Genomic DNA, 26,449 nt, shown 5'->3' with positions numbered 1-26,449 from the left:
CAGGGTCACATCTAACTGCCTTCCTGTTTCCTCATCTCTCAAGCTTATTCCATGGATCATCCTCTCCTTGACCCTCTCTACCCATTTGGATTCCTGGCATTATGCCCAAGGTTACAAACTAAATGGTCCACAGGCTGAATCTGACTTCGAAACATGACTTGCTTGGCCTCTACTCTCTGTTGCCAACATTCACAAATCAGGATCCTTCCCATGGAAATCCAGATTTCCAGCTCCTCTTAGGAAGTGAAAAGACGTGGCAACGTTGGACCAACACAACCTCCCGTCAACGATCACCTAGAACACAAGAGCAGCTGCCCCCGCTGGACTAGGCAGGAGCTCACCCAGCGACCACCGTCCCACTCGGCCCACTACACCCCTCCAGGTCACCTGCACGGCCCCTGCAGGCATCTGACTTTGTGACTCCTACACCGCATGACTCTGGGCCCGGTCAGGGTCAGTGTGAGTACAGGCATACTCCAGACCTGGATGGCATCACAAGAGCAGCACCTCCACTCCACATTCCCCAGGCTCCTAAAAGCTTTACAGAACACCAGGCAAAATACCTGCACAGACAACTGTTCGTCCTTAAAGTGCCACAGTCGACTTTTCGCATTTTGGCAATCAGACGTCAGAGCAAGCAGCTCAGCTTCAGCCAGCAGCAGCTGCTTCCGACATCGCGAGTAGTTCAAAAGCAACTCGTAAAATTCGTGCCTGTCCTGATGGGCCATGCTGTCAAATTCTTCTAAATACGACTCAACGTTTTCCAGCCATGAACCAGGCTCAAAGATTTTGAGCTGTTCTTTAGTAAATGGTACTAGTTCTGGTTGAGATGGGAGCTCTGGGTAGAGTCGCTCATTACGAAACAAGGGTTTCGCTGCCACCAGAGCTGGCACTTCTCCAGCAATTTCAGCTGGCAACTGAGGATACAGTTTTTTCACTCTAGGTGGCTGAAAAATGTCTTTGGCTTCACAAGAACTCTGCAAGCCAACATTTTGTAGCACCTCTGAAGAAAGACCCAAGGCTTGCTTGCCCTCCTTCTTTTTCTGAGTTTCTCTGACCTGTAAATTTTCCATTTCCTGCTGAGTAGAAGAAAAATTAGATTGCAAGGTGCTTCCAGAAGGTCCACACTGTACCAATTTATTTTCCTCTACTTCTGTAAAGTTCTTGGGGGTTTCTACTTTGGTTCCAACACTGTCTCCAGGATCGACCTTCAGCTTCACTGCATCGTCCCCAACACAGGCTCTGACCTCTGCCCCCCCTTCCTTTAGGGTCTCTGTGTTCCATGTCAGGGACCCTTCATTGCTTATAGTTAAGGAGGTGAGTGGTACATCAAACATTTCACTCTCGTTTTGTCCACCGGCAACATTCTGGAGTTGGGACTCAGTTAACACTTTCAGACAGTCTCCTCTGAATTCACAAGCTGGAGTAGGGATTTCCAGCTCTCCGGAGGTTTTTGGAAGGGAGACTTCATCAGGTTCTTCCCTCTGGAGGGTTTCAGATTTCTTCTTTTCCTAAAAATGAGATTTATAATGTGAAATAATTTATAATATAGTAATAATTGATGCTTTCCATATGAGAAATTCTTAAACTGTATTCAGAATCTAATTTTTATAATTAGCAAATGGAATCTAAACAAACTTCATAAGCAATGTGTTTCATATTTCCTATTGTTATTCAATTTTGACTATGTTAAATGTGGGAGATTAACTAGTCTAATCCTAACAGAGAAAGACATCAAAAGAAGCAGCAAATTATGATTCAAAAACAGAGGAGGAAAGTTTTAATTAGGTCATTCTCCATTCTCCTAGGGGTCAACAGAACAGTGTCCAAGTAGCATAAGTCTCAATAGACTTATCCTCGTCTTGACAAACATATTCACTGACAACTCATGCAGAAAGAATCAAATAACTTGAGCAATAAAATAAGTAACTACAGTATTAGATAATAACCTACAGAATAAAATAAGTCCATACTGACATAAATAAACAATAAATGGGCAAAAAGCGACACTCCTCCTTACAGAATTCCAATCAATCAATGTAGATGGAATGAGAAAAACAGAAAAACCACCATTACACCATGGTAATAACTGCCACAGGCAAAGTCTACTGATGGATGCTAAAGTGAGTGAGTGAGAGTGTAAACAGAAAAACGACAGCTGGATAGCATCAAAGTATCTCCTAAGTATTTAATTACAAAGGGGGAAATAGTAAAGTTCAGGGGGGAATTCTGGCAAACGATACCTTAACGGCGTGATCAAGATTAATATGACCAATAGCATATCCCCATGTGATGTTCGGAGAAGGCCTATCACCTCTTCCAGTACCCTTTCCAATAACGTATAACCTCAATCTACTCATAAAAAAACACCAAACAAAAACGCAAATTAAGGAACGGTCTACAAAATAACAGAAACATGGGGCCCTTGGGTGGCACAGTCAGTTAAGTGTCTGACTCTTGGTTCTGGCTCAGGTCATGATCTCAGGGTCGTGAGATCAAGCCCCACGGCAGGTGCTGCCCTCAGCACAGAGTCTGCTAAAGTTTCTCTCTCCCTCTCCCCTTCCCATGCTCGCTCACTCTCTAAAATAAATAAATAAACCTTAAAAAAAAAAGAATAAGAGAAATGTTATGGTCATCCAAGAAAAGACTGAGGAACTATCAAGAGATTGGAGGCAACAACAAAGACAGGACAACTAAATGCCTGTAGGATCCTGGACTGGATCCTGGAATAGAAAAAGAACAGTAGTAGGAAAACTGCTGAAACCCAAATAAGTTCTATACTTGAGTTAATAGTGTTGTACCAACATTAACCTCCTGGTTGTGATAAACGTTCTATACCATAGAACTTGGGATCATGTGAGCGGGTGACATTAGAGGATGCTGCAAAAAGGGTATATGGAACTCTCTGTACTATATTTACAACTTTTCATGAAGTCTGAAATGATCTCCAAAAAACAAAGACAAAAAAACAAAACATTAACCATTAAAAGAAAGTCGAATAAAATGAGTTATGGTTAAAAAAAAACCAAAACCTCAGGAATTAACACACAAACTAGATATACAGGAAAACATGCTGATAAAGAAGAAAAAATTATAGGAAGCTTCTTTAAATAATATTTTACACTCAGACAAACTGAAAAAAAATGACTGCATCACTCAAATACTCCCCTTTCACTATGAAATTTTAAGACAAACCTGACAGTTTCACAAGTTACCAGTGATTTTAGATTGTGCTGTCCAGCAAATGTCCAGCAAAAAAAAAAGTTGACAAGAACCAAAAATGTAAGACATTTATATGTACCTAATATCAGGAAGAAAAGATGAATGTTTTTGAAACGGAATTTGAGGTCACTTGCTGGTAATGGCTACCAAACAGGTGCCACGGTGGCGACTGAAGAAGCAGCGTGCCCCTCCAAAATGACTGATCTACACTGTGAACTGTGGGTATCAGATTCAGATATGAGCCACACAACGCATACAAACCAGTTTCTCGAATTGCCTAAACTCATGAATAATAAAAAGCATTACACGAGTATTTGTAAGAAAATGAAGAGGTGGGCCTAATTACCCTGCACACCCCTATGATAAAGACGTCTGTTAGACTGGGAGGTCAGAAAGAGAAAATCAGGAGAGGAGGCCTGTGGTTACTACAGTGAGAGAAATGCTGTTGAGAGTTGAACAAATTTTGGTGAGTTGAAGAATCAAAACGTAAGATTTAAAAAATAATTTCATTTATAATGAACAAAGAATAAAATATACAGAGATAACCTTTGACAAAAGAGTTGTAAAACTTGTACTCTGGAAATTGCCAAACATCATTAAAAGAAATTAAAGACTTAATAAATGGAAACACATCCCATGTTCATGGGTCAGATCACAATACTGTTAAGATGGCAATCCTCCTTAAATTGATACAGAAATTCAACATAATCTCAATCAAAAGTCCAGCTGCCTTTTTTGCAGAAAATGACAACCAGGATCCTTAAACTCATAAGAAAATGCAAGGGTCTCAGAGCAAACAAAACAATCTTGAAAAAGAAGAACAAAGGAGATCGCACACTTCACAACTTCAAAATCTACTATAAAACTAGAGTAATGAAGACAAGTGTGGTTCTAGCATACAAACAAATGATCAATGGAAGAGAACTGAGAATCCAGAAAGAAAACCTTGTATTTAAGGCCAATTGATTTTCAGCAAGGGTGCCAAGACATTATAACAGACAACAAGCAGTCTTTAACAAATGGTGCTTAACAACAGGATATCCAAAGAGTGAAACTGGACTCTTACCTTCCATCATATACAAAAATTAATTCAAAAAGGATCATAGACCTAATGTAAGAGCTAAAACGTTAAAACTCTTAGAAGAAAACACAGGTATAAATCTTAATGACCTTGGGTTACACATAACACCAAAAGGACAAATAACAAAAGAAAAAAATAAATTGAACTTCATAATATTTGTGCTGAAAATGACACCTTGAAGAAAGGGAAAAGAAAACCCACAGAATGGGAGGAAGTAGTTGCAAATCAATTATCTTATAAGGGACTTATTTGGAATAAAAAAACCCAATAATAAAAGGATGAATAACCCAATTTAAAAATGGGCAAAGGATGTGAATAGACATTTCTCCAAAGAAGATATACAAATGGCACGTAGAAAGAGGCTAACATCATTAGCCATTACAGAAAAGCAAATCCAAATCATGAGACACCATGTCGTATCCCTTAGGAAAACTATTTAAAGTCAGATAGTAAGTGACAGTAAGGATGTAGAGAAATTAGAACCTCAGACACTGCTGGTGGGATGGATTATACGTGATGCACCCACTATGGAAGACAGTTTGGCAGCTCCTAACTGTGGTGATGGCTACACAACCTTACCATCATACTAAAAACCACTGAATTATACATTATATAGGTGAATTGTGCAGTGTGTGAACTACATCTCAATAAAGCTATGAGAGGGGCACGTGGGTGGCTCAGTCGTTAAGCGTCTGCCTTCGGCTCAGGGCGTGATCCCAGCGTTCTGGGATGGAGCCCCGCATCAGGCTCCTCTGCTGAGAGCCTGCTTCTTCCTCTCCCACTCCCCCTGCTTGTGTTCCCTCTCTCGCTGGCTGTCTCTCTCTCTGTCAAATAAATAAAATCTTTCAAAAAAATAATAAATAAAAAAAATAAAGCTATGAGAGATTTTTTTAAATTTAGTGAGTTGATGAATGAGAAGTAAGGAAGCAGAGACTGGACTGCAGAACACAGAAGATTTTTATTTCTCATTTCTTAAGCTGGAAGAGACCTCTAGGGGTGTTAAATGCTAACTGGAAGAGAAGACAAGGGAGCTGGAAGCAGTCACAAGACCAGCCACATGATCAAGGGCACAGCCAGCAACCGCACCTCCTCCAACACACAGGCTTCCAGGGCCTTCCTATCCAACCTCTCCCTCCGGCAGTTTTTAACCTCCCCGTGTCCCATCTCACTCCACTCCAACCCCACCTCACTCTGCCCTTCTTTCCTTCCACTAAACAAAATGAAGTCTCCAGCTGCTACTCCCAAACTTGCCTGCCCACTCCCAGCAGCTGTAAGAATAGATAATGAGGCCAGAGAATCAGATGACTTTTTAAAAAATTTCTTCGCCTCTCTGAAAAGAACACACAAGACGTTGTTTAGGCTTTTATTTCCCCTGGGGTAGAACTCAGTGCTTCTCTGGGTTTCCAGAGAGGAACCAAAGAAAACTCTCTATCCGTACTGGTTAGGGAAGTTAGGTCCAAAGAGGAATTAATCCAGAGATGGCTCAAGGAAGGAGTGGGGGAAAGACAGAGAAGCTGGTGCTTTGATTCAAACAGACCATCCAGACCAGGGAAGGCAACCTGGAGGGAAGGATGGACAACCGTTTGAGCTGATAGCAAAGGCCCAACGCTGCTCTCTCAGGGATCCCCGGACAGAGACAGGATGTCTACGGTATGAATGTGGACAGAGAGGGGATTTGCTGAGATCCGTCACCGATGCCACAGCCTCAACAGCAGTGGTGAGCTATCTGTGGCTTACTTCACTTTTCCAAAGCACCAAACAGGGGAGCAGGTGCTAAATGGTCTCCAAGCCTCCAGCCTCTGCCCCACCACCAATTCATTCCAAACACCATTTTAACATTGGCTTCCCTAAAACACTGCTCTGAACACCACAGTCACAGCTCTCCACTTAATGAAAGACTGACTCTTACCTCTGGCACTCAATGCCTTTGATGACTCAGTTATGATCATGCCTGAAGACAAAATCCTCCTTCAGTGACCACACCAACCCTTCCACACATGCTTCACTCTAAACTCCTGCTACATGTACTTGTCATCATCCGGCCCTGGTTACAGGTTAATTTATCTTTATGGTCTGTCTCCCCCCACATAAACCACAATTATCTTAGGGCCAGGCATTGCATCTTATGTCTTTGGATCTGATCTGCCTCTGATTTCTGACAGTGTTCAATAAATGTTTCTTGAGACAATGGTGATGACCTATAAATCACAAGGATTTATTGAGTACCAACTATACACTGGGCTCTGTCCTAGGTACTAGAATAAAAAAAAATTCAATTATCCAACAAATACTTATACTTACCATGTGGTCTGGCACATTCAGAAGTTTATTTTTATATACCTCTCAGAAAGCAGAGGGAATATCCAATAAATTCAGAGGAAACTCAACTTTTATGCCAAAACTGGAATCTATTCTTATACTAAAAATAGAAAATTTCACTGAAAAATGAAAAAACCAGCTTCCAATTATTTTCCTTACTTGAGTTAACTAGAGATAAAGATATAGGAGAACATAAATCATTTTAGATCACAAAATAAAATTCAAACGCAACTCCATGTACCTCAAGTCACATGTGCAAAAATTCATACTTACGCAGTTTTATTTTAAGCAAAAGACAAGTTTCTTACAACTAAAAACGGCCAGGAGATTAGGAATCTGTATTTCTTTACTTTTACTCTCCACCTAGTTACATATAGGTAGAGAATATTAAAATAATCCCACAGAAGGAAAAATAATCAAGCACTTATAGAGAAATGGAAGAATTGTTAACAAACAAGGAAAAACAAACTTAACCACACGTCACAGTAAACATGCTCTGGAGTGTTGTGTACACGCGGGAAAAAACTGAAGAACACACACAAACCACTACCAACGGTTATCCCCAGGGGATGGAGTTCAGGGCATTTCATTTCTGCTATTCATTTCTCCGTGTGTGTCTACCAGATGCATATACTTCTTGAAGCAATGAGTACTTTTGTAATCAGAAGAAAAATAAAGAGTGTGGGTTCTGGGAAACAAATTGGAAGTTTCCTCACTCACAATTCTTTCTCTCTGAGCTGAAGTAAGTAAAAAAAAAAAAAAAGAAAAGAAAAGAAAAAAAAATTACAACTCCTTTTCTTCTGTAAAAATAACAATGAGCTGCTTCTTCACGAACAATGAAGACTCAGGTTTACACACGTCGTAGAGTACTTCCATGAGCTTATTCTAAAGACAGCGTCTGTTTACCGATAATGTCTGTATCTGTACTACTCAGCACAATGTCTGGCACAGAACAGATAAGAAGGGCATGGACACATGGGTCTGTATAAATCAAGAGCTCTTGGGGCAATTGTACCAGCTCACCTTGGGGTATACAGGGATGCTGTACAAGTAAAAAGGCTTGGGGGAAGGATGAGGCCTCTACATTTTGCTCTGAATACAACATCTCCTCTTGGCTGCCACCTCTTTCCTGTTGTATCCGCATTTTGCAGGCTTGACCTACTTCTTCATACTCCTACTCCTACTCCTCCTTCATACACGTCCTTCACTCAGCATCTGGGACACTACACTCTCAGTTAAGGGGACACGTACTACCTCACTGGTCACTCCTCACACTCCTTTGTCCTCTTCTTCTCCCCCTCTCCCTAAACTCTTAAAGTTGGGGTGCCGTGGGTTCTTTTCTTATCACCTTTCTATACTACGCTCATTCCCAAAGTAACCGAATTCAGTCTCTGGCTTTAAATAACTATCTATATGTTAATGACTATAGGCCAAAGACTCCCAGATCTTTTTTTCTTAGATGTATTTTTTAATTGAGGGGGGGAAGAGGGGGAGAGGGAGAGGATCTCAAGCAGACTCCCGGTTCAGCACAGAGCCCAATGCGGGGCTTGATCCCACGACCCTGAAATCATGACCTGAGCCAAAATCAAGAGTCGTACGCTCAACTGACTGAGCCACCCAGGCACCCCAAAGACTCCCAGATCTTAATCCCAACCTGGAGGTCTCCCAAGCTCTAGATTCACATACCCAACCCTACTCTACATCTCCATTTGGATGTCTAGTAGACACCTGTTTCAAAATTAGCATATTCAAAACAGAACTCCTGATCAGCCCCCAAACCTGTTCCACCCATTACCTCCTCCATCTCAAGAGTCATCCGTGACTGTGTTCTCTCACATGCCAGATCCAAGCCATCAACAAATCCTCTTGGCTCTACCTGCAGAAACTCCCAGACTTCAAACACTTCTCACCACCTCTGCTGTACAAGTCAGGTCCGAGCCACTGTCACCTTTTGCCTGGATTACTGCACAGTCACTTAGAAGGTCTCTTCCTCTACTCTTGCTCCAGTCTATTCTCAACACAGCAAGCAAAATGATCCTTCAAAGCCTAACTCAGATCACACCACTCCTCTGCTCAAAACCCTGAGGCACTTACATTTTTCACTTGAAGTAGAAGTTGCTACGATGGCCCACACGGCCTGCATGACCTGGCCCTGTGTTACATTTTTTACTTCATCCCACTACTCTCCCCTCCCTCACTACCCCCTACCCAGACTGCCTCCTTGCAGTTTCTGGGGCAGGCCAGGCAGGCCACTTCCTTAGGGCATTAGCCTGGAACGTTCCTCCCCCAATGTCCACATGGCTAACTCCCTCATCTCTTTCGTGTCTTTACTTAAATGTCACCTTGGAAAATTGCAACCCATCCTTATCTCCCACCGGTACTCCCCAACTCTGTACCCTGTTCTTTTTCTTTTCCTAACACTTATCATCTCCTAACATATCATATATTTTATTTATTTTTTAGGGGGGTTGTCAGTTTGTCTTCTCCCTCGAGAATGTAAATTGCATTAAGGCCAGGTTCTTTGATTTTCCTCTGTCATTTCCCAGGAGCCTAGAACAGTTTCTGGGTGGCCAATGAGTGCTCAACAAATAAATGGATCTTAGGAGGCACAAAAGGAACTAAATAATATATAGCGTCCCCTACCTTCACTCCTATGGGAGGGAAAGACTAAGAGGTAGAAATCATCCAGGCTGAGAAGCAACTGGGGATGGGGATTTAAAGGTCCTTCTGCTTCTGTGATCGGCTTTCTGGGCCACATCTCAGTCTATCCTTAGCAATTACCATATGCTGTTACTATTAATGAGTTGCCGGCATTCAGAATTTAACCAATGTTTGTGTACATTCCATGACTATAAAATATACACTGCATCAGTAGAATGAGTCCAAATCTAAAAATCTACTGTTCTTAATTCATAATTTACCCAGATCACCGAAGTCAGGGTCCTCTGAGGTGGGGGATATTCTACTAGGAGATGGTACTAAAAGAATGAAAATGTTATTAGGACGATCTCTTAGAAATGAGGAGATTAACTACAACCTAACAACATGAGGTCATCTACCAGATAATTAACATTGAGGAATGCAGGTCAGCTGCTGGGTAAAAAATCCACAAGCCACTCAAACTATCTAAAGGGAACAACACATGACACTACTCACTTCCTGACCTGAGTCTTGGAACTACTTGATGGCTCTGTAAATAGCCACCAAATTATACCACAGATAATAAAGATTTCATTAATGTAGAACTTTATAATTACCGCAAACTACAGCCAGCATAAAAATGAATCTACTGACTCTAAAAGAACAATTTTTACAATGACAAGCATGAGGGCCTTGCCGGTGTCGTGGATTTTTTCCATTTGTTTTTTCATTCTACTCAGAGGAAATTTACTAAATTCTTCTAAGTGACAAAGCCGGGAAGTATTCCTCAATACCAGCATCTATTCCTTTATTCAACAAACATGACCAAGTGCATAAAGGGCTGTGAAGGGTACTGTGTCCTCATTGAGGACACAGTCTAAGGGAGAAGAGTTGTTCACAAAATAACTACAAGTGAGACAAGTGACAAAGGGGGTGCAGGATGTTACTGCAGGAGGGAGTAATGTGAGAATGATGACGGAAAGCTCTTCTAAGGGAAGTACTGTTTTAGTAGAGACCTCATGACTGAGCAATAGCTACCTAAGTGAAGAGGGGCAGGAAGAGGTATCAGGGCAGAAGAAATAGCATGTGCAAAGGCCCTGAAGCAGAAGATATATAGATCTAAAACTGGGAACCAAAAGAGATGCTAGGGGCGCCTGGGTAGCGCAGTCGTTAAAGCGTCTGCCTTCGGCTCAGGGCATGATCCTGGAGTTCTGGGATCGAGCCCCACATCAGGCTCCTCCACTATGAGCCTGCTTCTTCCTCTCCCACTCCCTGCTGTGTTCCCTCTCTTGCTGGCTGTCTCTCTGTCACATAAATAAATAAAATCTTAAAAAAAAAAACCAAAAAAACAAAAGAAATGCTAGTAGTAAACCTGAGGTTGAAGAGAAAGATAGAAGCCAGATCATTTAGGGCCCTGAGTCCATGCTAAGGACTCTGGACTCTAGCCTTGGGGTAATGGGGAACCTTTGAAAGGTTTTAAGGAGAGTTTTGTTTTTGTTTTTAAAACTAGCAATCGGCTTTAGTTTAGAGGATGAATTTGGAAAGGTCAGTTCAGCAGAAATCCAAGAACTCTTCCTTGGAGGCTGGTGGTGGTAGGATGGAGAAAAACGAGGAGAACTAAGAGACTATTTAGGAAATAAACTGGCATGACTTAGTGACTGATTAGATTTGGAGACGAGAAAAAAGCATGCATCCAGGATTTCTGGTTTGACCAAATACCTCTGGAATAAAGGCCTCCTCAAATAAATTAACATATGTCTGTGTAGGAAAATTGCCTGGAATGTGTCAATAAAATGAGCAATAGGTTTTTCATGATAGATTAAAAGCTTAAGATTTTTACTTTATTTTAGAAATCCTGTTGCAAACAAAATAACTTGACAGAGAATCCTCTTAACTGTTTTTAAGTATTTATAGACAGACACATAGATGTATGTATTAATTATTAAGCAACTGGATTGAGATTTTTGGCTTTAACTTCAGTTGTCAAACTGCATGACTTTGGGCCTACATTTAACTTCTCTGGGCTTTAGTTTCGTCATTCCTTTGGGAAAAAAAAGCCCTACAGATTAAGATTTAACGTTCCTCCCTCTACGTGACTGATGTTTACATGTTATGCACTACCATATTCTAGGTTCAGAGACCTTATGCATGGCTCACCAAGGGCTTTTTTTCTTCCTCCTCCGTCCAGCTAGTTCTTTACCAGCCCAATACAATGGAAAATTATTCCTCTTAAATTTGCTTCTTAAATTAGATAGGAAGATGGCTTTCTATCCCAAAGCGTAACTCCTCACAGGCATAGGTACACTGATGTGCATAACTCCATTACAGCCTTTTTAAAATGCACAATGAAACAGAGTCACATAAATCATTTATGGCTTATTAAATACAGTATCTTTGAACACCTGTCTCCAGTCAAAACTTTGTTCCCACGAGAAAATCAGATTTGGGTACCATTTTAAAGTTACACTTGCTCTGCAACATCACCCACTTGTTGGAAAGGAAATTTCCAGTAATTGTAATACTACCCTCATTATTTCCTTAATGTATCAGTTCCAGGTAAGCCAGAATAATCTAGGTCCAGCCATCCAGGGGCAGCATTTAACCTATTCAATGTAAAATAAATGTCATTCAAGAAATAGGAGAAAAATTAAAACCCAAGCTGCACCTGAAAACAGAACAAACCAACAAAAGTAACCCAGAAAATTCAAATCCATCTCTTCTGTGTGAGTCCTGCCCTGGTTTAATCTCTGGACATTCGTCCCCCATCATAAACGACCAGGATAATGAGAAATAAACAGCAGCAGCGCCACTATCACCTTGAATTTCAAAAGCGAGAAGACACAATGCTACAATCTACCTTCTATCTGTCGCTATCCATAGAGCTCTGCCAGAGGGTACATGCTACGCGTGGAAAGGTTCCTTCCCTGTTTGTGCGTGAGAGGACTGAAAATGTTCCCAGGTTTAAAGGACAAAAGAGACAGAGCTGGGAACTGAAAAGGTGCTCCACGGCAGGAATCCAGACCCAGGTGAGGAAAAGTCAAGAAGAAAGCAGAAAAGAAAGAGCCCGCTGAGGTCAGAGGAGGAAAAGGCAAACATGCGCTCCTGACAAAATCTGGCAAGGGAACGTGGAGATGGAGGAGATGAACAGGGCTGGTGTCAGTGGGTGGTGGGCTCAAACACTGGGAGGTGCGGGCAGAGACTGCGGGGGGCTCAGGAGATGGTTAGCCCCGGCTGGAGAGGCCCAAGAGAGGAAAAAGGAGACAGGGCGCATCCGCCAGGGTCTCGGGAGGGTGGCGGGGAGATCCTCACCTTGGTTTTAGTCCGGCTGGCCTTGGCCTTGGCCCGGCGCTGGGGCCTCACCGCCTCGGCCATAGACCCCGCCACAGCGCCGTCGCCGTTTGTTTTTGTCAAAACCCTGCGCTTCTCGCAACCTGCCGGGTTCCGGCCTCCGGACTTATCACGTGATCCGGCCGCCACCACTCCCGGAGAAGGGGCGGCAGCCCAGGGACGCTACGGGCCGCAGCGTAGGACAAACCGCTCCAGGAGGCTTGGTCTTCCCTGAGGATGGTGGCCACGCCCCCTTCACTCCAGGCCCCACCCCTGGCCCGGTGCGCCGCACCCTCCAGTGTGCCCCCGAAGCAAGTTCGATCGGTTGTGTGGAGCCCTAGTGCCGACTCTCCGGGTGAGAGTCGCGCCTGTCTCTCCCGCCCGCGCTCTGTGTGGACCCCGGGTGCGCTGGCACACCTCACGCCCGCCGCCTTAAAGGAAGAGATATTTGTCAATCTTGTTTTGACCTGGTGTTAAGTCGATCCAGTCAGCCTCAATCTCCGCTTTGCGCTCGTGATGTACCCTTGAGTTTTGCACTTCGGTTTCCTCTTTTGTAAAGGGGAATGATGATATTTGATGAAGATTAAATGGGCTAATCGTGAAAGGTACGCGTAGAGCGACAGGCATGTCCGTAAATGGAAGTTACCAGGACTATACAAATTGCCAGGCAGGAAATAGACACCTGACCCGAAAAGGGCAGAGAAGAAAGAAGACACATAAAAGTGTTCTTAGCATAGGTTTTCCATACCTTGCTTCATTTTTAAATTCCAGATGTTAAAAACCTGGGCCCTTCTCCCTCCCCCAGCTGTTCAGTTTCTTTCTTCCAAAGCACTTAGTGCCTCTTGAAATACTATATAATTTGCTTTTATGGTTGTGTCTGTCAGCTCCACCAGAATGTAAGCTCTTAAAGGGCAAGGGTTCTTTGCTCTGTTCCCTGTTGTATCTCCAGGGCCCCTACAACACGAACCAGCATAGAATAGATCCTCAATAAATATTTGACGAATGGAACAAATGAATGTGAGTTGTTTTGTCTGGTGATGGGTAAGATAGTTGAGATGGCTTATATGGGAGGAAAATAAGACCATCGACCCACTGGTAGCGTATCCTAGAATGAAAAATCCAGGAATATGACGCAAGAAATGGGAAGCACTTCAGAGATGTACACTGCTCGGTGACTTGTTTATAATATAAACATAAAGTACAGTTTCATGTATTTGAAATCCTCAACAACAAAAATGTTATCAAGCCACTCTGAATGCACATGCACTTTGTATACCTGGGTGTGTGTGTGTGTGTGTGTGTGTGTGTGTGTGTATACTTATTTATAATGGGCAAGACTTGGCAAATATGAACAAAATCTTTATACCACCTTTACTACCCATTACTTTTGCTGGTGTTTCTCCAGGTCTGGAATGCCCAGAAAGGTTTAGACCAACTCAAATCCTTTTTGGCCTTCGAAGTTCTCTATGTGTTAGTCACTACTTAGCAAAACAGAACTAACACTACCTTCGCTTCCTGTGGTTTACAATTTAGTTGGGAAGCAGACACAATGTATAGATAAATTGTGATAAATATATCACAGCCTAAGGGGGAAAGCAGCATATTTTATATTTATAAACTGAATTTTGTAAAAAAAAAAATAGAGAGAGAGAGAGACAGAATTTGGTAGACCTTAATACTGTAAGTAGTTAGTTTTGTTGGTTAGTTCAGGCAATAGAAATTAATCTATATTAAATTGAATACTGTAATTTAAAATGTTTGAGGGAATTTAAATCACAAATGGGACAGATGGTTTAATAAATTTGGTCTATTGAATTTGAATGACCAAATATTAAAGTTCCCCCTTGAAAGTGATTATTAAAATTTATTAGATTTATAAATAGAATATTGAGATTTATAAAGATAGACTTAAGAAAAACTAAATTAAAAAAGAAAAAGAAAAATTTTATAATGTATATGACTAATAAATTGAACATTAATTTTGAAATAATTAGTCTAAAAGATCAATTTCAAAAAACGAGATAATGATACACATATTTTCTATGCATAAATGCTATCTGCAGAAACACTAAAAAATTTACATTGACAGCAAGCATGGTTAATCACTGGCCTAATTTAACAGTGAAGGGTTTGCTGCCATAGCTCCTTGGGTAGTAATAATCACCATTTCCCAAGCTCTTACTCTCAGCCGGGAACTGTTCTGAGTACTTTTCACACAACTCATTTGATTCGCATAACAATTCTACAACGTCAGTTGTTTTATTCTCATTTTAGACAGGGACTAAGGCTCAGAGAAGTTAAATGATTTGCCTACAGTCACACAGCTGGTAAATGGGGAAGCCGGGATTTGAACCAATGCAATTCTACGGTATATATAGACTTTAAGACTGGTAGGCAGGCTTTCTCTCTCCATATTTGCAATACTCTATACTTATACATTGGAGCCGAGATGAATATCAGAAATATTTCATTTAAAAGATACTGGGTTATTCAGAATAGTCACAGCATTGACTGTTGGGTATTGGTTTTATATATTTTTTTCTGTCCTTCAAAAAATTCTATAATAGTTTTAAATTATAATATTCTTTTCTTAAAGGATTTTATTTATTTATTTGAGAGAGAATGAGAGAGAGAGAGAGAGAGAGAGAGAGCGCACGCGCGAGCGTGAGAGGGGGATGGGTCAGAGGGAGAAGCAGACTCCCTGCTGAGCAGGGAGCCTGACGAAGGACTCATCCTGGAACACCAGGATCATGACCTGAGCCAAAGGCAGTCGCTTAACCGAATGAGCCACCCAGACGCCCCTAAATTATAATATTCTTAAATGTGTCTGCCAACAACGTAGAAGTACAACATAGAAGAACATGTAATAGAAAGTTAACCCTCCTTTCCCTGCAGTTAACCATTAACAGTTCAGTACGCACCCTTTCAGACTTTCTACCCATGCACAAATATCACATTCTTAAGTACTCAGTGTCTATGTATATATTGTCTGTGACGTTTTAATTCATAAATTCTGAAGATATTTCCTTGTAAGGAAAATGGCTCTATTTCATTTTTCCCTTAATTAATTAAATATTCCCTAAGTTTATTTAAACAGACTTCTGATGGCCATTAAATTGTTTCTAATTTTTCGCTATTGAAAGCAATGCTTAGGGGTGCCTGGGTGGCTCAGTCGTTAAGCCTCTGCCTTCGGCTCAGGTCATGATCCCGGGGTCCTGGGATGGAGCCCCACTTCTGGCTCCCTGCTCAGCGGGAAGCCTGCTTCTTCCTCTCCCACTCCCCCTGCTGGTGTTCCCTCTCTCACTGTGTCTCTCTCAATCCAATAAATAAATAAAATCTTAAGGAAGGAAGGAAGGAAGGAAGGAAGGAAGGAAGGAAGGAAGGAAGGAAGGAAAGAAAGAAGGAAAGAAGGAAGGAAGGAAGGAGGGAGGGAGGGAGGAAGGAAGGAAGGAAAGAAAGAAATGCTTAGGGGTGCCTGGGTGGTTCAGTCAGTAGAGGAAGCAACTCTTGATCTTGGGGTTGCAAGTTTGAGCCCCACGTTGGGTATAGAGATTACTTTAAAAAAATAATAAAATCTTTCTAAAAAAAAACAACAATGCTTTACAAATGACCATACTTGTATATGTTTTGTGCACGTGTACTTCTATAAGATAGATGCCTAGCTGCAAAACTGCTGATCAAAGAGACTTTCTCATTTTTAATTTTAATAAGTATTTACCAAATTTCCTTCCAATTGGTTATACTCATTTTCATTGCAGCTTTCAGAATCTAAAATAATTTTGGGAGTACCTGGGTGGCTTCGTCGGTTAAGCATCTGCCTTCAGCTCGGGTCATGATCCCAGGGTCCACATTGGGCTCTCTGCTCAGCAGGGAGTCTGCTTCTCCCTTTCCCTCTACCTGCCACTCCCCCTGCTCGTTCTCACTCCCTCTTCTCCCTCTCTCTCTCCCAAATAAATAAAATCTTTTTAAAAAATTGTTTTAAATAAAATAAAATAATTTTCATTCTCATGAGAAAAATCCCAATTTAAAACAATGACCAGGCATTCATAAAAGAAGTATAATTCACATACTATATTACAGTTTCCAAAATTTTAATATGAGCCTGATTCCTAAGGCAGCCAGGATCTGGAACAGTATTTGCCATAACAGGGGTTCAGTGAAAGCTGCCGAACTCAGGAACAAGCCCTGGGTGAAGCTTTCTTAAACTCTCCTACAAAATTCGATTGCAGGGGCTCTGTTGCTGTCTAGTGGCAATTCCCCCTGATGACACCTCCTCTGACCCGATTTCCGAGAAGCCTTCATTCTACAGTTAATTACTTCCTCAATCTGTACGAGGCATTAATTATTTCATCATTCATGATTACTAAACATATTTTTAAAAAATTATGAGGAAATCACATTACTTCTAAATTTTTTTCAGTGTCTTGAGACAATTAGCTGGAAGTGCAAGTACCAAAAATATCCTGCCTACATTTTTTTGGAAGACTCTACTGTAGACGGGGTCTCTTCTATTAACAGACTCTTGCTTTCACAGGAAGCAAAACATCTAAAACTTATCTTTTTTCTATTATTTCCCCTCTCGTCATCTTCCCAGCTTAAAAAAGAAGCTAAATGAGTCATAGAAATGGTGAGTTATTTGCACCCCAAAAGCATCGGATACCTGCTGGTGTCCGACTCATATCTCCTTGGATTTATGATTTCTGAGTACGCAGATCCAAACTCCAATTGTCACATCTTTGCCTCAGAACTCCCTTTGCCCATATGTATGCCCAGCTGAAGGTGCCAGGGAAATACTGCCTCCCCCTAAACTCAAAGCAGCCCTCAACCAGTGACAGAGGGGGTTGACATATAAATACCATTACGGTTGAATTGTATTCTTCAAAATTCATACATGGAAGTCCTAACTCCCAGGACTTGAGAACGTGACGTTACTTGGAGATAGGGTCTTTAGGGAGATAATCAAGTTAAAATGAGGTCATAAGGGTGGGCCCTAATCCAGTATGACCTGTGTCCTTGTACAAAGGTGGAATTTGGACACAGAAACATGCAGAGAGGTAAGACAACCATCTACTAGACAAGGGGAGAGGCCTAGAACAGCTCCTTCCAACACAGCCCTTAGAAGAAACCAACTCTGCTGGCACCGTGACTTTGGACTTCTAAACTCCACAACTGTGAGACAACACATTTCTGTTGTTTAAACCAGTCAGTGTGTGGCACCTTATTATTTAGCAAACTAATACACACACCCCGCTCCCTCACACCTGGTGTGGACTAACACTGTGATCTGTGTTCTGTGCTGTTTCCCAGAGTCCCCTGTGGGATTCGGCTCCAATTGCTCACAGTGGCAACTTCCTTGATAACACAGTCTTTATTCACTTCCTTCTCTTCCCTTTTTCAGTTCCCATTTCACTAGAGTGTTCTCTGGGTTCACCTCTGAAATGAACTAGTTGATCTCGAACTCTCAGCCTCTTGAACGCCTGGTCTCCAGGCCTCCTTGAGGAACCCAGACTAATACAGTTAGTATCAGAAATTGTACTCAGATGTCAGGATGGTATTCTGGAAGCAGACCCCTTCCCAGCCAGACGGTCACAGGATCTCAGTGCTTGTGGAAGTGGAGCAGTGATAACCGCCTAGCTGAAGCCTCCCAATTATCAGAGGCCTCATCTGTGGGGACTCAGGGCAGGATTCAGGGGGACAGTCTTATACAACATCTGAGAGATATGGGGTGAAACGTAGTTATAAGGACCATAGAGTGGGTTGGTCGTCGACTGCTGTCGGTGTACCAAAGAAAATTACCAGCTCAGGTCACTAGCACTAACAAGAAAGCCAGAAAGCCTCTCTGGTAACATGGACAGAGATGCATTTTATAAAAGTTACGAAGGAAACGGGAACTTGAAATAACGTTACTCTAAACTAGCTGATCCTCATTTAGAACCCCCTGAGTCAGGTCCAGGGGTTATTCTGGAACACGTGGTACATTCTGGAACAGGCGGGGGCAAATCCAGAAGGCCAGGACATCGCACAAACCAGCAATCCAGACACCTCCACCAACTTCCTCTGTCGCATCCATGCTTCTCCTTTCAGCTCATCCCCGTGGCCTCAGAGGAGGTTCACTCATACCTGGGTCAAGAATAAATCACCTCTGTGTGTTAATTGTTGTTCATGTCCGTGTAGACTGTTGCTACACGGCACCCCCCACCCAGGATGAAGAGCAGTGCGCCCGGTGGGCCGCGCATGAAGTAACACAGCGGCTCATCAGCCTCGTGTGAAGGGAGAAGGAGCCCAGGCAAGCGCGGACACGGACTGCTGGGCACGACTTGACTCATGGATCAGGGAATGGGATTAGAAGACTGAAAACAAAAGAATGGGCAACGAAATGTGAAATCCGTGTGTCCTACACCAGCGCCCACGAGCAACTACTCATCAAAGGAGGTGCAGAGCAACAGGTGCGTAGGAGGACTCATCGGTGATGTCCAGGCAGCCTCTGTCCCTGGCCACGCCGGTGCTCCCTCAGTGGACTCGTGAAGAGAGTAGCTGTGGTTGCAGGGATGCAGACCCCTGCAGGGGCCCTCACTCACCCGCCTTCGTGACTGCTGCTCAATGTCTGACCAATTAGCCCCCGAAGCTGGAGGTGAGCCCTCAATATGTTATCATCCCCCCAAGGAGCCCGATCAACCGCTTGGTGGAAACCTGATTCCATTGAACACCTTCCACTCTAGAAGGGGCAGCGATTCACCTCTACTGGGATTGATTCCAAGAATAGATTCTCCTTTTCTGCTGCCAGTGTCTTGGCCAGCAATGCTATCCAAAGGCTCCAAGAGTGTCTCATGTATCCTTATGAAATTCCACAGAACATCACCTTAGACCTGTGTTTGCCAAATTGCTTTTCATTACCCTGTGGAGCCTTTCTAGACATTTTTTTCCTAATTGCCACTCCCATGAAATTTTAATACCATAGATACACTGTACCTCTGTATATGGACCATAGGCGTATCTGTGCTTTAAACATAAGAGTAAGATTTGTTTTGTCCATCAAGAACCAATTTTCACCCCCTTATGAGCAATACTGCCCCCACTGAGAATGCCCATCTTACACCAAGAGCTTCACTGTACAGGGAAGCTGGTGCAACAATGGGGACATGTCCATGGGCTCCACATCGTCTACCACATGCCACGTCACCTAGAAGCTGCTGTCCTGACAGAATGTTGGAATGGACTTATAAATGTGTGGCACCTTGAGAATACATTGCAGGATTGGGGTGCTGGTCTTAAAGATGAGGTCTTATATGGTCATAATATGGTACTGTATGTTGACTCCAATAGATAGAAAACACAGGTCTAGGAGCAAAGGGATAAGAATGGCTTCTGCCACCAGAGATCACACTGACCCACTTGGGAAACTGGTGCTTCCCATCTCTTCAACTTCAGGCTCTGCTGGACTAGAGCACCTCGCTCTATGTAGTTGCCAGGAGATGCATCAACCACGGGCATAAAAAGGGTTCCACTGGGACGCCTAGGTGGCTCAGTCAGTTAAGCGTCTGTCTTCAGCTCAGGTCATGATCCTGGGGTCCTGGGATCGAGCCCCGTGTCAGGCTCCATGCTCCGTGGGGAGTCTGCTTTTCCCTCTCCCTCTGACCCTCCCCCCGCCCTGCTCTCTCTCAACTAAATAAATAAAAAAATCTTTAAAAAAGAAAGAAAGAGTTCCACTAAAACTGTGGTTGATGCCTAGTCGTGCCAATAGACCAGCAAGAAAAGAAAGGAGTAACTGTCCCAGCAGGAGTCATGATTATTGTGAGGAATGTGGGACAGGGAGGAACATATCTGGAACTCAGAAGTTTCACTGGGGTGCCCCTGGGTGTTCCCATGCCCAGTGATAAATATCAGTTGCAATTTCAGAAAACACGGTCTGACAAGAGCCTGATAACCAGGGGCTGAGACCCCTTAGGGATGAGGGTTTGGGTCACCGCACCAGTCAGGCAACCCTAGACAAGCAGGAGACTTGCCAAGTGGGAAGGGAATCTAGAAAGTGTGATGTTAATTTCCCAGGGCCGCCATATCAAAATACCACAAACCGGATGGCTTGAACAATAGCAGTTCATTTTCCTGCAGTTCTGGAAGCTGGCAGTCCAGGATTAACGTGCTCGTTTGTTTCCTCCGAGGCCTCTCTCCTTGGCTTGCAGATGGCTATCTTCTGGGTGTTTTTCACAAGGTCGTCCCCTTGTGCACACTAACCCTGTGTCTTTCTCTTCTTCGAAGGACGCCAATCAGACTGGATTGGTGCCCCAGCCCAGGGATCTCATTTCAACTTCATCACCGCTTTCAAGGCCCTATCTCCAAACACAGTCACGTTCTGAGGCACCAAGGATTGGGACTTCAACTATAAATGTGGAGGGTTCTGCGGGCAGGGTACCATTCACTCCGTAACAGGCTGGTAGGGGAAGGAGACGATGAATACCAGTTACAGACTCAGGACCATCTGTAGCAAGGGACTATTGCTTGTCCTACTAAACCTGCTGGGGGGTGTGTGTTGGAACCTGGAACTTGAAGGGCGAAGGCCGGGTGGAGTAAAATTCATGCCCGCAGGGCTGGATCTGAGCCACGCCGGGTCAGCCCCTGTCAGGCACCATCCACAGCCCCTCAGCACTTACCGGTTCCTTACACATCAGCCCGAATTCCGACCGCCAGGAACTGCCCCTCCCAAGGACTCTCTCTCCGACAACCTGGATCCCACTCTGCTGGCATTTCTGCATTTCAGGCTGGTCAGAAATGCCAAGGAATTCATGTCCCCCGGGGGGGGTGGCCCTCACCCAGTGAGTGAAGGGAGCTGGAGAATGACTATCACCACTCCCCTCCGCCCGGTGAGCTGTCTGTGAGGTGTGTGTCCCACATGGTTCGCCAGGAGTCCCCAGACGAAAGCGCCAGGGCCTGCAGTGCCCACTGGCTTGATACCGCAGGCCTGTCTGCTTTCCTTCCCTTCCCTCCTTCTTTCCATCTCCTTTACCTCCCCTCTCCCATACTGGTGCTTTCTGGGATCACCCCCCCCCCTGGAAAAAAGGACTGTGGAGTTATTCTTAGAAAATATACTGTAAGCCCTAAGGGGGGACTGTTGAACGCAATGGCTGGGTGGCAGCAGGATCCCACGTTCCCCAGGAGCAGGGCATAAGTTAGGAGCTAGGAAAGAATGTCACCCTCAGTCCCCCCCTTTCTGCACCTGGCAATTGCCAGCCCAAACATCCCGCCCCTCCCTTATCCCGAGACTGACTCCCTGCGTGCCTACACGGGGAGAATGCAAGCCTGCTTCAAGATATTTGCCGTCCCTTTGTACTCCTTTCCCACGCTACCAGGCATCTGTCCTTGCTTTTCTGATAAAAAGCAAAATAAAAGCTATGCGTCGGGGTCAGCTGCTGCTGCTCTCCCTTGCAGAGGCAGCCCTGCATGGCAGCTCAGAGTGGTGTCTGACAACTTTATTTCTGTGCGCGGACGACAAAGGACCTGCACTCAAATTCTTATCTCGGGGTCTGCTTCCAGCGGAATTCAAATGAAGATACCTACGCTCTTCAGGGGAGCTCATATTTACTAAATTTAATGTGTATGCTTATTTGACTGGTGTTGCTCCCCTTACACTCCTGTTTTCTCTCTCAACTAGTCGTTTCTCCAGGTACACTCTCTTCTAGCCACTCATTCTTTCATACTTACTACAGCGTGTCAGGTGCTGGGGACACAACAGGAAAAACTGATGGAGAGGGACGTGCTGTCATTAAGGTTACTGTCCAGGAGGGAAGCCAGACTTTGAACAATTAATTTCAAGAGAGAATCATGTCATATCAAGGAAAATACGGGAGGGGAAAAGGACACAGCAGTGGGATCCAACCTAGTCTGGACGCGGGGACGGTGCCTCCCCAAGGAAGGAACTTTGCCTGAAGGATCAGGATCGAAGAATCAAAGGATCGGGAGGAAGTGGTGTGGCACCTCCCCTACCAACAGTCTGCCCTCCTGCAGTCTGACCAGAGCATATGTGATGAGAGTCCCACAGCCTTGAAAGAGAGGATGCGGTTAACACAGAAATGCAAAATACATCCCAAATCACTAAGAACCTTTATTTTACTTCATAGCAAACTGAAAAAGCCACAAAATAAAAATATTTTCAATTCATAAAACTTTTACATCAATGACACTGACCAATAGAGAGAAAAGCGAAATCCCTGAGGAATTGCCAACAATAAATAAAATATTTAAAAACAGAATGTTCTGAGTTCGAAGGAAAATTTCCTGAGCCTGCTCTATTTGGGGAAGTCAGCGGCCCTTTGCAAACTTCAATTTCTCAAAAGGATATCCAATTGATGCAAGCTTCCTGTCATGAGAAGAAGCTGCCACTTTCAGTAACACCTTACATTAAGTGGGGGGAAATAATCAATCTTGTTTTAATCAACTGATGCGTAGTTCTGAGAAATCTATTGCACGGGCAGGAGAAGAAAGTATGTGCTCTTTGTGCCAAGAGAATTTTACAACATACCAAGTAAGTACCAGTGCTAGTTTAATGTTATTAACTACAATGTACTGTTTTCTCATGGTGTGTGGATATCATACAAAAGGGATATAGTCTCCCTACTGTTTGTGGGTAATAAAAGAAAGACCCAAATACCTGTGGAAGGGTAAGATCAACACTTTTTAAAAATGCCAGAATCTAGCAAGGGAAAGATTCTCTGTGAAGAAGACCCAGGATGGAGGACTGGCTTTGGAGCTCTAGAATTCCCTTTAGGAATGGAGTCAAAATTTCTTGTTGTGCTCATTGTAGGATGTACTTTTTTCTCCCCACACTTTAGCAAATCAAATTCAGATGGGCTTGGCCATTAACTGTCACAAGCTAGTGGTCAACTTCCCCACCTAACTTTCTCAGTGGCATATAAAATAATGGCATGCTTTACAATCAACGGCTTCTTGGGTTAAACTAAATATGGCGCTCTGTACGTCAGCACACACATTGAGTCATATAAAAATAAAGCTGACATTTAAACCCTGGTAATTTTCCCAATTGAAAAGACACTGGCAAACACATTTGGCGTCTGAAATTTCAACATGAGCCCCACAGCCTCAGGAAGGATTAGTACGAACGGCGATGTGGGATGAGCTTACGCTCCGGTTTTGGTTCTGTCCCTAATCGGTAAGGAAATGGATTTCACGCTTCTGGGCCTCATTTCTTCATCTGTGAAATGAGAAAGTATAGTCAGATGGCCTCTCCGTCCTCCAGCCAGAAAGGAAGGGGATTTAAAATTCCGCACCACTGCGGGCGTGGGCTGTTGTGAACGTTCCACAGCCACGCTGCCCCCAAAGCCAAAGACGCGCCTACAGGCTGATGCCTCGGACCCCTCTGCGGCCACCTCTCCCCCACACGAAGAGTCAAGGCTCCAAATCCAGACCCTTTCCTGGATCAAGGAGATAACACAAATCATTCTCAACATTGGGAACTGACAGGAAAAGGATAATTCTTCGGTCTGGGACAATCTGTAAACTTCTTTTAAAAATTTCAGAACTTTCCTAACCTCAGTTGATCTAAATGTCTACCATCAATATAAAATACCAGAACATGACAGCAAGGTCTCCCTTCAAAGTTTCATGAGCGGCATAGTTCGGCTACAGATAGCTACAGCTCTGAGTGCTTCCTCCCGTGCCGTAGAAGCACCAGCTGGAAAAGGAGCTGTTTTCTGAAAGAAAATAACAAAGAAATTTCATTTGAATGAGCCATTCGCATCAGCTCCTCACTCCCACCTTGATATATTATCTACCCAGAATAAGTATGCTTGGCCAAAGAAAGCAAATGGTGAGGAATAAATATTAAAAGTGATGAAAAATGGGGGCACCTGGGTGGCTCACTTGGTTAAGCGTCTGACTCTTGATTTTAGCTCAGGTCATAATCTCAGGGTCCTGGGATCCAGCCTGGTGTTCAGCTCCCCATTCAGCAGGGAGTCTGCTTGAGATCCTCTTCCTCTCCCACTGCTCCTCGCACCCCCCCCCCAGAGCTCATGCACACTCTCTTTCTCTCTCTCTCAGATAAATAAAAATTTTTAAAAAGATTTTATTTGTTTATTTGACAGAGAGAGAGAGTACAAGCAGGGAGAGAAGCAGCTAGAGGGAGAAGCAGGCTCCCCGCTGAGCAAGGAGTCCCATGCAGGGCTCGATCCCAGGACCCCGGGATCATGACCTGAGCCGAAGGCAGACACTTAGCCGACTGAGCTACCCAGGCACCCCTCGAAGAAATAAATTTTTTAAAAAGTGATGAGAAATGGATTGTGAAGACAACAGCATTGCTTTCTGGTAAACAATACATGTATTTATATTTTTAATACACAAAAGTTACAATCTGTCTTTACCTAAACACGTTACCACTAAAACCAGGCACGGCAGCTAACATCAGCGACACCACACAAACCACAGATTCCTACACCTTCCTATTTCATTTCCAAAGGCTCAAACTCTTTGAAGTGTTATGATAGGTTCCTTAGCTAAGTTATTAACTAAGACAGACGTCCTTCTGTAAAATTCCCTTCAGCTCTGTAAATAATACACACATATGCCGAGCCCCGTCCGTGGAGCTGGCTCACACTGACGGGCCCGAGGAAGTGACAGAGCTCACGTGAGCTGCTGTTAGCACCGTGCGTCCGAACAGCAGGTTCTTCGCTCTGAGGAACTGGAGTTGCCCAGCCAGAGGTTACTATTAAACAACTAGAATACATGCTTTGTGCAAATAAGGGAGTAGGAAAGGAAGAGGTTAAGAAAAACAAACCAAACTCTTGGAGCTGCCAATGGCTGCCTGTAGCCATCATCTACGTGTTGTTCCAGAGGGCAGGAGTCCCCAGTCACCAGTTCCCCATGGGAACCTAATATGGGCCGTGCCTCTTTCCATGAGAAAAAGGGAACCTTACGAAATGAAGAAATGATGACCAGTTGTAAAGACTCCAATTTGTTTCTCAGTCAGAAAGTTATGTATAGTCAGAGGCTGGGTATTTTAGATCTTCAATTTCCATCATCTTTCACAGCAAAGTTGCTTAGGTATTAAAGACATTTATTAAGCAATTTAAAGACTTATGTTTAAGTATAAATACACAGTAGCTGATTATTTCTGTGTAATCAGAACAACATGGCTTCTGTCCCATTGAGCTAATGGGCTACAAGTCACGAAGTAGGTGTTTTCAGAGGACCGGAGACAAGCAGTGTTGGATGTGCTCACTTCAAGAATTTTTCAGTGCTACACTGTGGTGGGAACGCAAGCTGGTGCAGCCGCTCTGGAAAACAGTATGGAGGTTCCTCAAAAAGCTGAACATAGAGCCACCCTACAACCCAGCAATTGCACTACTGAGTATTTACCCCAAATATACAAATGTAGTGATCTGAACAGGCACCCGCACCCCAATGTTTATAGCAGCAATGTCCATAATAGTCAAACTATGGAAAGAGCCCAGACATCCATTGACAGAGGAGTGGATAAAGAAGATGTGTTATATATATATACAATGGACTACTACTCAGCCATCAAAAAAATGAAATCTTGCCATTTGTAACGATGACATTGGAACTAGAGGGTATTACGCTAAGCGAAATAAGTCAATCAGAGAAAGACGATTATCATATGATCTCATCATGTGTGGAATTTAAGAAACAAGGCAGAGGATCATGGAGGAAGGGAGGAAAAAAATAAAACAAGATGACATCAGAGAGGGAGAAAACCATAAGAAACTCTTAATCATAGGAAACAAACTGAGTGTTGCTGGAGGGGAGGGGGGGAGCGGGGTAACTGGGTGTTGGGCATTAAGGAGATCACGTGATGTAATGAGCTCTGGGTATTATATAAGACTGATGAATCAC

General features: G+C 43.5%; 1 protein-coding gene across 3 annotated transcripts in view; it reads right to left on the bottom strand.

Moving 5' to 3' along the window:
• EPG5 (ectopic P-granules 5 autophagy tethering factor) overlaps positions 1–12,731 on the bottom strand; it is a 102,324-nt gene extending 89,593 nt beyond the window's left edge. For all 3 annotated transcript variants that reach the window (XM_045789985.2, XM_087869850.1, XM_045789986.2), the window contains exons 1-2: positions 12,572–12,731; positions 564–1,511 (exon numbers count right to left, since the gene is read on the bottom strand). In XM_045789985.2, the coding sequence (XP_045645941.1) occupies positions 564–1,511; positions 12,572–12,634 (1,011 nt within the window). In that variant the 5' untranslated portion in view covers positions 12,635–12,731. The remainder of the gene's footprint in view (positions 1–563; positions 1,512–12,571) is intronic.
• Between the last annotated feature and the right edge of the window lie 13,718 nt (positions 12,732–26,449).

The sequence above is a fragment of the Ursus americanus genome, chromosome 19, assembly GCF_024610735.1.
Source record: "Ursus americanus isolate L20-20 chromosome 19, mUrsAme1.1.p, whole genome shotgun sequence".
NCBI classification, from domain to species: Eukaryota; Metazoa; Chordata; class Mammalia; order Carnivora; family Ursidae; genus Ursus; species Ursus americanus.
Note: the sequence above shows the minus strand (reverse complement) of the source record. Positions and strands in the feature narration are given on the sequence as shown.